General features: G+C 39.6%; 1 protein-coding gene across 2 annotated transcripts in view; it reads right to left on the minus strand.

The window, feature by feature from the left end:
* WSCD1 (WSC domain containing 1) overlaps positions 1–12,796 on the minus strand; it is a 373,645-nt gene that overhangs the window by 210,272 nt on the left and 150,577 nt on the right. For both annotated transcript variants that reach the window (XM_073565577.1, XM_073565578.1), the window contains one exon: positions 9,054–9,168. In XM_073565577.1, the coding sequence (XP_073421678.1) occupies positions 9,054–9,168 (115 nt within the window). The remainder of the gene's footprint in view (positions 1–9,053; positions 9,169–12,796) is intronic.

Raw genomic sequence — 12,796 nt, forward strand, 5'->3', positions numbered from 1 at the left:
AAGAACAATATCCATGGACCTGTCCAGTCTATTAATGTCAGCCCGCAGCGGTCTGATTTGCCTTAGCTGATAAAAATAGTGTGGACCCTAAAAATACGAAAAAAGATATAATGCGTCCCCTATTTTTAATAAACAGCTAAAGCAAAGCAGATAGCTGTAGGCTTGTAATAGGCCATGGATATTAGCCCCCTTTAAGCCTAATAATACCAGCCACAACCCTGAAATGGCATCCATTAGATGCATCAATTCTGGCGCTTAGCCTTGGATCTTCCTGCTTTCCTTGGTGCATTGGCAAGCATGATAATAGTTTATGGGGTTGATGTCAGCTGTGTAATGTCCGCTGATATCAAGACCAGAGGTTAGTAATGGAGAGGTGTTTATCAGACACCCCCATTACTTTTCCCATAGTGAAAAGTAATAAAGACACACGCAGAGAAAAGTACTTTAATTGTACAAATGACTCTCTGACAATTGACTTACGCCAGCTGAAACACACTGAGCTTAGCATGTGGCTGCAGTGACAAGCAGTGAAGTAATTAAGGTTACTGCAGGTCACAGGCAGTAGTTCTCACATTAAGCTCTGTGTGAACCAGCTTGTGAAATTAGGTCTCTTGAGTTTATAGCAGCTGGTTCTTACACTGCGCAGCACGAGTGTTGGACTGACGAATGACCATGAATCTGGTACTCCAGCACTCAACAGTCCGGCACTCAAGCTACTGTGAGACCTGGTGGCTGTGAACTAAATTTTACCAGAGTTCACAGCCACTGGCAGTCTCCTGGCAGCTGTGAGGCCCAGAAACCTCATGGGAACCTTTAAGAGACACTTTAAGATTACTGGAGATTCCAGCAGCTGGAACACCTGAAGGCTGTGAACTAAGGTTACCTTAGGTGTGTATTTTAATGTATTTGTTAATAAATAAATGAAAAAAAAATGACATGGGGTTCCCCCTATTTCCAATAACCAGCTGAGGGAAGCACACAGCTGGGGGCTGGTGGTATTATTCTGGGAAATGGTCAATATCCATAAAGGTTCCAAGCCTATTAATAACAGCTCACAGCTGTCTGTTTAGCCTTTACTGGTTATTATACAGGGGGCTCCCACCAAAAATTACTTTGGGTCCCATTTTTAAATAAACAGCAAAGGCTAAAAAACAGCTGCGGGCTGATCTTAATAGGCTGGGAAGGGGCCATGGATATTGGCCCTCTTCCAGACTAATAACGCCAGTCTTCAGTTGCCCCAGAAATGGTGCATCCATTACATGTGACAGTTCTGCCACTTAACATCAACTCTTCAAGTTTGTCCTGGTGAGTTGGCAAGCAGAGTAATAGTTTATGGGGTTGATGTCAGCTTTGTAATGTCATTGAACATCAAGCCCATAGGTTAGTAATGGAGAGGCATCTATCAGATGCCCCCAGAATTAACCCAGTAAGATAAAAGGAAAATATACACACACTGTAAAAAAAAAAACATTTTATTTGAATAAAGACTCCCTCACACATTCCCTGGTTTACCTGTTTATTAATTTAAAAAAAAAAATATCCGCAGATCCGATGACACCAAACTAAGTCTCATGTCGTACACGGATTTTCTCACAGGCCATCACATCAGCAATAATATTACCCATGAGCCATGACTGTGAGAACGAGACTGCAGAGGCTATTCACGGCCATTTTCCATGGGCGATGATGTAACGCCCATGAGAAATGACTGTAACCTTTGCAGTCTCATTCTCACAGTCATGGCTCATGGCAATGATGTTACCACCCATGGAGAAAAAAAAAAGAAATCGGTGTACAACATGGGACCTAGTTGGATGTCATCGGATCTGAGATTTTTTTTATTAATAAATGGGTAAACTAGGAAATATGTGGGGGGAGTCTTTATTTAAAAAAAATATATTTTTTCCTGTGTGTGTATTTTTTTCTTTTAACTTACTGGGTTAGTAATGGGGGCATCTGATAGACACCACTCCATTATTAACCTATAGACTTGATGTCAGCTGACATTACAAAGCTGATATCAACCCCATAAACTATTACCCCATTTGCCAGTGCAAGAGGGTAAGCGTAAATAGATGTCACTATGCACCAGAATTCATTTAGATCAGTCAGTAAGTTTGCTGGTTAATAAAAATAGGGGAGCCTACATCATTTTTTGTGGGTTCCTCCCATCACAAAATCACAAAATCGATGACGTTACAGCGATATTGCTAGTGATATCAATATGTGTAATGGGGGCTTAAGACTGTGTGCTGTCTAGCTTCACACTAGTCTTTTGATCCTATTAAGCCTGTTGGTTAAACTAATTAACTCAATGTTTACTGACTCATTTAAGGGATTTAAGTCATTTTTCTATCCACATTTGTTTGCGGAGCAATTGTCCTCCTCTTACCCCCATTTTGCTTCCTTTTTAAGCCCCACAACACTTACCACAGCTATGTTACAGAACTAAAGCTAAGGTCCCCCATTTACTTCTACTGGATTTGCGGGTAAAGTTCTGACCCAATCCTAACATTCCACGGATTCGCTTATCAATAATCTCTATTCTACAACAAAACTAATTGATGCATATAAAAAATGCATGCAGGTTCCTGGACTTTTTAATGGCCTTCCATTCTTGTGGTAGCAGCACTTTGCTTGTGAGTCCCATCACGTTTAGATAGTACTTTCTCTGTATAATTTGGTGTTTAGACTACAGGACCCAAAGAATCAGGGTTCTAGTCCTCTAGTTCCCACCCTCTTTATATGTGTGACTTAAAGGAAATTTCTCAGAAAGTTTTTGCTATGTAATCTAAGGGCAGCATGAGATAGGGGCTGAGACACAGATTTAAGCAATGTGTCACTTATTAGGTTGTGTCTTGTAGTTTCAATACAATGATTATTTTATCAGAAAGAAATTACCAGTTCCAGTCTAGATGCCCACCTGGGTTCTGGTCCAACTCAGAAATGATACAGTATATACAATGTATATAGAAGCTATGGTGCCCTATGTTTCTATGTTATTTAATGTGTTTTTTAATTTATATTGGTAATTAAAAAATAAAAGATTTATGAATTTTTCTATATATTTTGGTTTTGGAGGATCTTTTCTCCTTTTCTTGGTTTTCTATGTATATAGAAAGCCGTGTGGTGGGCGGACTTTGGCTTTGCCACATGCAACATCCAAAAACTCTGACACAAAGTGATACATCGCTAAAATCATTAAAATCAGAGTCTCTTTTTCAACGTTCTGCTGCTCTCAGATGAGGTAGCAAAAACCTGAAGACATATTCCCTATAGTGCCACCAAATGACACAGCTAAATGAAGAACCTGTATTAGTGAATCGTGATGCTGTAGCAATAGAAACTCCATTACCAGAAGAATTAGCCGTTACTAATGGAAATCAAATTCTTTTGAACCTGAACCCCATGAAGAGGTGATACCTTCTCAAGATAATTATTTAATACTGCAATCTCTTGAGGATTTTTTTTTGAGAGTAGTGAGTGGGATCCATCTGTCTACTACCTGAAATCTGTATCATAGTAAATACAGGGAGTAAAAGTATACAAGAAGCCCTACCAGAGACTTTTATGTTCCCAGTCCTGTGCAGGGATGCAAGACATGTTCACAGTTCTATTGGGAAAAGATCACCAGACCGCCAAAAAATCATTAAAGGGGTTGTCCCACGACAACACCGTACAAAGTATATTTTAATTCAAACTCTTGGAATAATTTTAAGGTGCACAATTGGATGTGTAAAAAAATGTGCTGAAATAATCTAATAAACGGTCCCCTGCTCTGTATTGTTATTAGCTGTTCATTTTTTGTAATACATTCAGTTGACAAACTTATTATTACAAACACTAGTAATTAAAATGTACTTTGTTCCTGGGACAATTCCATCAACTATTTATATAAAAATTGATAATTTTATTAAAGAAAATTGCATTAAGGAAATGCCAGAAATTTTCATTTGCCAAGTTGCAACAATTGTTATTTTTGTGCCCTGCACAAGGTCCTGCCACGGGAAGCCAAATCAGTATACTGTATGCCCCACAAAAACTTCTACGTTGCACCAACATCTAAGTTATGATGGTGAAGTTGAGACTTAAAAAGAAAAATGGAAGTTGCTGATGTCCAGGAAATGTTTTATAAGTCCTTTATGCCCTTCCCTGCACAGGGTCCTACTTGTGGAATTCACCTCAGGCGTAGAATAAAAAAAAAATTACGGTAATAAAAAAATTATCAAGAAGCGGAGATGCCCTGAAAACATTTTTGCATTTCGTGCCCAGACTTGCATAAGGGCACGATCCTGTACACGATCCCACTGGCGAAATTCATCTCAGTTGACACCCTTAAAATATGAATTTCACTACAAAATATAAAGAAGCTGAGCTATACCCAAAATTTAAGCCACGAAGCCAAACAATTTTGTTTTTGAAAAAAATGTTTGCGTTCTGTGCTCAGACCTCATTCAGAGGCCTCAGTAAACGACACGCAGCCCTCATCACCTATCAATGGGGGATATCAAGGAAACACAAGTTGCAGTTTCTATACTGCATCTTACTATCCATCACCTTAACGCCTGATGTTGCTCATACAGATGCTGCAAAATATGCAGTGGTGAATTCCGTCATGTTGTAATTTCACAAACTAGCGGGTGGTTCAGTCATACCACTCTGTGGTTGGTTGCGAATTATAGTAGCCATTCTTCTCTGACATACTCTTCTGGCAAGAAAAAAAAAAATCTTGTTCCATTGGGTAAAAAATAAAATTGCACCATTGCTAGTGCTTCTACCACAATGGCTTGAAGAGTGAGCAACACAGCCATGTGTTTTAATTGTCAATTGCTTCTCCTTCTGTACCAGGTCATTCAAGTACGAAGGCTGACTGTTCATCTCTTACAATAAATCAACAGGAATAAGTAGTTCTGGGATATTCCTTATCCCTAGACGTTCTGTAGCTTAGGAGAATGAGGGGCATATTAGATGTAGGTGTAATTGACAGAACTGAAATTCGGCTATCTAAAACTTTAAGTGATATGGTGGTGAAGGAGGTGAACTAAGTAGAATATTGATTGAAGTTGATGGTGTCATGGTCAACAATAACATCCTCCTGCTGTGCCCGAGATGAGTAATGTGACAGATATTCCAGTGTTCTCTTCATTTGTTCCCCAGAAATACTCTTGACAGAGGTAAAGGAGACCAACTGTGACCTGCACTTGGTAGTACTATTGCCGAGATAACTGGCCAGCATTGGCAGTGTAGCGGATAGCAGTGGCTTCCATATGTTGTGCCATGGTAATTTTTTCCTCACACTACTATGTTCATTTTGATTGACAATTTTTCTCTTACGCCACATTTTGGACACAAGTATGATCTTTACAAATGTTTTTTGCACCACATTTATCCAACCCTGAAAACTAAGGGATCAATCACTACGTTAATTAGGATACACATTACAGCCAAAAAGGCTAACACAACAATAGTCCACCAGCAGTACTGGTGCGGCGAATTACGAGTCTCTAATTTGTCAACTGAAATAAGTGTGCCAAAACAGACCTGCATAGTTGAATGTTTCAATTTTGTTTAATAGTTTATTTTTAATTTTTTTTTGTTAAGCAGATCAATTGTCCAAAAGGATGAAGTAAGAACAAAGACCAGGTAGGTACACAGCTTCCAAATGCCGCAGCAGCCATCAGCATAGTTGTGGGGTATACGGTTGGCAATTTGAACTAACAAAACAGGCATGTAAAAAGAGTGTGTATATTCATTGGGTTTTTATACTACGGTATACCTTGACCCATGTTACTCTACATTGGCACTTTATTCACACTTTAATATATCATATTACTCTTGACCTTTTTTATTGCATTATTAGTACTTGCATGATATTTATTGATGCATCTATTTATGGTTTATGATCTGGGATTCATTTTTGATATAGCAGATCTACAGTAATAAATTATTGCATCTTCTTTCATTTATTTAGATTTTAGGTTAAGTTTTTATTTACACTAGTCCAAAAGTGGCATCATCATTATACCACTATCCATACTGTATTACTTACATCCTGTTGTTGTCATCACCCTACATTTCCCGGATTTTATTCTCAATTTTACTAATGTTTCTATTTCATTACATTCAGCAAAAATTGATTCATAATAATGTAATGCAAACTGTTTCTTTTTTATTCATTGAATCCTTGAGTTTTACTTGTTACCATATCCACGTATTATGAACAAGTAATTCCATACTTTGCCTATTGGTTATTTTACATTGATTATTTTATTACTTCAAAAGTGAAATGTGTAAATTTTTTTAATTACTTTGTTTCTAATTTTAAAACACTATTCTCCCTCCTTCTACAACAATGAGCATAAGCAAGTATGCTATGCACATAAAGGAATATGTGGTATAGGTCTGCAGTATTGTTTTGGGGTGTAAAACAGGTATGCTTAAAAAAAAAAAAATTTTAATTTTAAAAGGATTATTTTCTCCATATCTCCGACAAAGAGCCATAAATAACATATGTTATGTTGGTTAGTATGTACATGCACAGAAAGAAGAAGCGGCAAGAGATCAAAGTATTGTGTCGCATGCACTTGTTGAACTGGATTAGTGAGAACGTTAAATGAAAACATTAAAACTTTTTATTTATTATTTTTTTTATTTCATACCTCTTGAATCTGTAAACAAAAAAGCTATGCTACTAGGTAGTTACAAGAGCGAAAAGGAACATGCAACAAAAATGTACAGTTTTGTCGTAGGGTGGACGGTTGCTAAAACGGCTGTTTTTTTGCTTCACTTGACTATTTGCAACAAAACTTTAATGGTTCTGTGATCACGCCCAGTTATCTCAGGAATTTCAAGAGCGCTACATCCCCCTGTAAGACTTAGTAACTTTTGACCTTTCAGAGTCAGTTAAAAGAGGTTGTCCACTGCTTTTACATTCATGGCCGATCCTTTGGATAGATCATCAATGTCTGATTAGCCGGGGTCCAACATCCGGCCCCCTCCTGCTGATCAGCTGTTACCGGTGTTCATGGCCACCAGCTGGAAGTACTTACTTGCAGAGCTGGCAGTCTACTTGTAATGGCTGCTGCAGTGCACTACACATCTGCTTCCTACAGATTTGATTCAGCCCCTACAAGTAGACGGCCAGCCTTGCAAGTAAATACTTCTGGTCGCCGGTCGCCGCCACAGACACTGAGAACAGAAGATCGGAGGGGGTGCTGGGTGTCAGACCCTGGCAGGACAGACATTGATAACCAATCCTAAGGATATGCCATCTATGTAAAAATTAGTGGAAAACCGCTTTAATTTTTTTTGGGCTCATTTTGCCTGAGGAAAACAAGCTACCTAATAATTTTGCACACCTTCATAAAGAGCGTTGTATCCTTGGACCTCATTTTACTGCTTACAAAAATACAGATCACCTGATCTGCTTCATTCAATAAGCATTCAAATTTGTACTACGTAGAGTTAGTTGCAAAAATGTGCATAAAATGGTGATATGAAAAAAAATAGTCAATTGACTAATCATTCGGCACACATTGTACAATTGAGTGTTTAACATCATGCTGTTTATTGTGTTTCGTAGAAGTAAAATGGTTTATCTTGCAGACATACTTCAATAAACTTGACACTGGGTGTCTAGCTAAAGGCCCCATCACACACAGCGATCTCGCTAGCGAGATCGCTGATTTTGTGACGCCATAGCGATCTCAGCAGCGAGATCGCTGTGTGTGATGGGGATCAGCGACCGGCCCCCTGCCGGTTATCGCTGATCGTGCAGCATTGGCATAGGCCTTTTTTTGATCGCTGGTCTCCCTCTGGCCAGCGCGCATCGCTGCGTGTGGCAGCGAGAGACCAGCGATCAGCGACGCTGGACACTGGTTTCTAATGTAAACATCGGGTATCCAGGAGCCGCGCGGCTCTTAGATACCCGATGTTTACCTTGGAAACTAGCGTTCGCCGGTTTCCAAGGTAAACAGCGGTTATCCAGGAGCCGCAGCTCCTGGATATCCGATGTTTACATTAGGAACCAGCATCCAGCGTCGCTGATCCTGATTGCTGGGGCTGTCTAACGATGTCCCAGTGATCCCATCATGTTGGATTGTTGGTGGGATCGCTGGGACATCGTTATGTGTAACGGGGGCTTAAGATATCGGGTGTGTGTAGCTTAGTGGATGTAAGTTTGTTGAATATATGCTATAAACTGGATGAAATGATATTAATAATCAATGATTTTGCAAAACTCTTTTGGCAATAAATGGCCATCCAGATTTCATCTGTTTTTCTGGATTTACATTTATCCCTTTCCAACCGGAGGATTTATTCCTGCACTCTTCATGGATTCAGCATTCATTACTCATTTTTGAGAGGTGAGCAAAACACATTTTTCCATTTCTAAAAGTTATACAGCTTTAATTTATCAGCTCCAGTCTTAATATTTTTGAACACCGTTAATTTCAATCACTATTCATAATGATTTTTAATTCTTTTTTATTTTGGTAAAATTGTACAAATTTGTGAAAAAAACACCATCCTCGTCCAAAAACCTCCAAAACATTGAAAAACAAAAACTATATTTTTATAGACTGTGTTAAATTTTTCTCCACCCTTTTTTAAAATTTTATGACCGAACCCAGTGTGCGTTGGGAAAGGAAGAATTGAAACGTTCCCTCCAGGCAGTCGTACAGAAGAAAAGCTGCATATCAGCAAGTGAATATTTAGGTTTTTTGGTTTGTTTCTAGAGCACAATGGGCCAGTTTCCAAAAAAAAAAATGGTCGACAACCTATTTAATGACTTGGAAATATCATTATATCCATCCCTAACTGATACTTTTCAAACCTATTTTCTCAGAAATGTCTTTATGGCGTCATTTTATAAAATGTAGAATAGCGGAGTCCCGCCATGTGCCCTAGATAATAATACAGTAAAGATTTAAGATCCAGGTTTAGTGTTCACATCATTGCCACCACTGCAGTTCATTAGTACAGAATGTTCAGTTTAGTGTAAGATTTACTCTGTACCCCTCCATAACCTAGTCAGATGGCAGAGACATTACCTTTCTGCACAGGCACTCTGACAGTGACTTATAGTCATTTTCCTCAGATCATAGAACACCGTAGCTTTCAAAGTCCTTTCTTCCACATTTTCCATAAAGCATCCAATGTATGTACCTGAAAAAAAATGACGAAAGCTGAAATGAGTGCGCCGTATGTCATTGTCACCACCTGTGTACTCCAGCGTAATGTGTTGATAATGATGATTAATATACTCTGGCTTGGTTAATTTACACCTGTACCTCACATATGTCTTAACAAATCAATAGTGTGAAACCTCACGAAAACTGAATAATCGCACATTTATCTCCCCTGTCTGGAGATGACGGGTACACTTATTATTACCATACTATGGATTTTGGATTTATTGTGTTTTAAAGGGAACGGGACATAAATCTGGACTAAGTTTAGGCAGCGTCTAGATGCTGGTTTTGGCAGGTTGCCCTCTTGGCTGATAGTTTTCAAACTGGAGAGGAGAATGGAGACTATATGTACTGCTCAAAATTTAGGGGGGTTGCATTTTTTCCAAGGCCATTCTGGCCTCTCCATCTCCTCATGCAGCAGCCATCTGACACAAATGAGTCATTTGCAAGTGTGTCAGGTGGCTGTAACATCAGCACTTACCGCTTTCAACTAGATTGTGTCCTGTATTGATGATGTTTTCTGAAACAGATAGAATATTAAGTGGCCAAACCCTTTGTTATACACTGCTCAAAAAAAATAAAGGGAACACTTAAACAACAGAATATAACTCCAAGTAAATCAAACTTCTGTGAAATCAAACTGGCCAATTAGGAAGCAACACTGTTTGACAATCAATTTCACATGCTGTTGTGCAAATGGAATAGACAACAGATGGAAATTATTGGCAATTATCAAGACACACTCAATAAAGGAGTGATTCTGCCGGTGGGGACCACAGATCACATCTCAGTACCAATGCTTTCTGGCTGATGTTTTGGTCACTTTTGAATGTTGGTTGTGCTTTCACATTTGTGGTAGCATGAGACGAACTCTACAACCAACACAAGTGGCTCAGGTAATGCAGCTCATCCAGGATCGCACATCAATGCGAGCTGTGGCAAGAAGGTTTGCTGTGTCTGTCAACGTAGTGTCCAGAGGCTGGAAGCACTAGCAGGAGGCAGGCCAGTACACGAGGAGATGTGGAGGGGGCGATAGGAGGGCAACAACCCAGCAGCAGGACCACTACCTCAGCCTTTGTGCAAGGAGGAACAGGAAGAGCACTGCCAGAGCCCTGCAAAATGACCTCCAGCAAGACACAAATGTGCATGTGTCTGCACAACGGCTAGAAACCAACTCCATGAGGATGGTCTGAGTGCCTCATGTCTACAGATGGGGATTGTGCTCACAGCCCAACACCGTGCGGCCCTCCAAAGAAATGCCACCCCACACCATTACTGACCCACTGCCAAACTGGCCATGTTCAAGGATTTTGCAGGCAGCAGATCGCTCTCCACAGCATCTCTAGACTCTGTCACATGTGCTCAGTGTGAACCTGCTTTCATCTGTGAAGAGCACAGGGCGCCAGTGGCGAATTTGCCAATCCTGGTTTTCTGTGGCAAATGCCAAGTATCCTGCACGAATATTTGTCATCCCCTGAAGAAGTGCTTTCCACTTCGAAACGCGTTGGGATTAAATGGGAATAAATGAGAATAAATAATTGATCTTTTAATATAACTGGATTGTGTATTATGTCAAGCAGTGCATGAAAGTCCAAAAAATAAGTTCCATAAGAAGCGAGGTATCCTGCACGGTGTTGGGTTCTGACCACAACCCCCTCTGTATATTTCAAGGTCATGCTTTTGTAACAGTTACGCATAGAAGACTTTATAGGTTCTCCTACTGCACTTAGTGGTTGCTTTCTCACTCACTAGACAGAGCTCCCAACTCAAAAAATGACAGATGATGGAGGAACATGTGGCCAGACTTCCTAATCAACCTCTAATCTAAAAATCATCTCTCCTATGTGCAATGATATTTCTACAGGAGGAGGCTGAGGAACTGATTTGATCACATGCTCCTCCATCAGCAGCCATTTTGAGAACATGAGACCTGTGCAATTTGTGAGGAAAGCTGCATTAATTTGATAAAGAGATAGATCCTATAAAGGGTCACATGACAGTATTTTCTCTCATCTGAAAGGTATCGGGTTGAATAGCACCCCGACAGGCCACATGAGTGTGCAGAGCCTGGGATGGCCCCACACTAAGAAAGATGCTGTCCTGTTGAGGACCTTGGACTGTCGAGGAGTCAGCTTGTGGAGCAGGAGCTCCTGAGAGGTAACCCCGGGTATGGGGAAAGAACTACGTGCTTTGACAACGGTCAGTTACTAAACTGTGCGGTCACCCGGTGACTGGAGAGAGTAAGGAGTGACTAGTGAATGCTTTGTAAAGCCACACGTGATGAAGTAATGGACTATGTGTAAGCTGATGATGTGCAACCTGGCTTATGGTGCGGTTTATGGTGTTTTAAATAAACCGTATGGACTGTTTTGTGTGAAAAAATGTGCCTGACTACGTTAATCCGCTGCCAAGCGAGTGTTCCCCAACACACATAGTAGGCGTTACGCCACAAGGGATAGAGACCCTGATTTCAGTGATGTGTCACTTACTGGGTTACTCAGTGTATATATAAAGTGTCTTACAAAATAACTGATTTGTCAGCAGGAGATTATCACCAGAAAACTACTTGGTCTGTTGCCATGTAGCCCAATCACCACGCCAATGCCAGTGATTGGAAGCTTCCTGCCTATGCACAATGTACACAAAAATCTGTCAATCAGTGTTGTGGATGGGGTTATAAAAAGTTAAGCATTCAGAAAGCTGGTAGATCTGCAGCAAAGAAAACAGTTTTTATCAAAACTGCAGCAACCAGTAAAGTAAGATACATTCCTGCAATTAGGGTCTTTGCAAGTATCCGATACTGCTCTCGGATTGGGTACAACAAATTGATGACATATTCCCTTGAAGTTTTGCAACTGAAAAACTAGATCTGTACTTCAGGGAATAAAGTTGCTTAACCCCTTTACCCCGACGGTGGTTTGTACATTAATGACCAGGCCAATTTTTACAATTCTGACCACTGTCACTTTATGAGGGTATGACTCTGGAACGCTTCAACGGATCCCAGTGATTCTGGGAAAGTTTTTTTTTGTGACATATTGTAATTCTTGATAGTGGTAAAATTTATTTGATATGACATGCGTTTATTTGTGAAAAAACGGAAATTTTAAAAACTGAATTTTCATGCCCTTAAATCGCAGAGATATGTCACACAAAACAGTTAATAAATTACATTTTCTACATGTTTACTTTACATCAACACAATTTTGGTACTAAATTTTTTTTAATAGGAAGTTATAAGTTGACCAATGATTTTTCATTTTTCCAACAAAAATTACAAAACCATTTTTTTAAGGGACCACATCACATTTGAAGTCACTTTGAAGGGTCTATATGACAGAAAATACCCCAAAATGACATCGTTCTAAAAACTGTACCCCTCAAGGTGCTCAATACCACATTCAAGAAGTTTATTGACCCTTCAGGTACTTTGCATTGATTTTTGGAATGTGGAAAAAAAAAATGAACATTTAAAATTTTTTTCACAAAAAATTTACTTCAGATCTAAATTTGTTTTTTATTTTGACAAGGGTAGCAGGAAAAAAAGGACCCCAAAATTTGTTGTGTAATTTCTCCTGAGCATGCAGACACCCCATATGAGG

Source organism: Dendrobates tinctorius, unplaced genomic scaffold (genome assembly GCF_039654945.1).
Source record: "Dendrobates tinctorius isolate UK_male_01 unplaced genomic scaffold, ASM3965494v1 ptg000016l, whole genome shotgun sequence".
Lineage (NCBI taxonomy): Eukaryota > Metazoa > Chordata > Amphibia > Anura > Dendrobatidae > Dendrobates > Dendrobates tinctorius.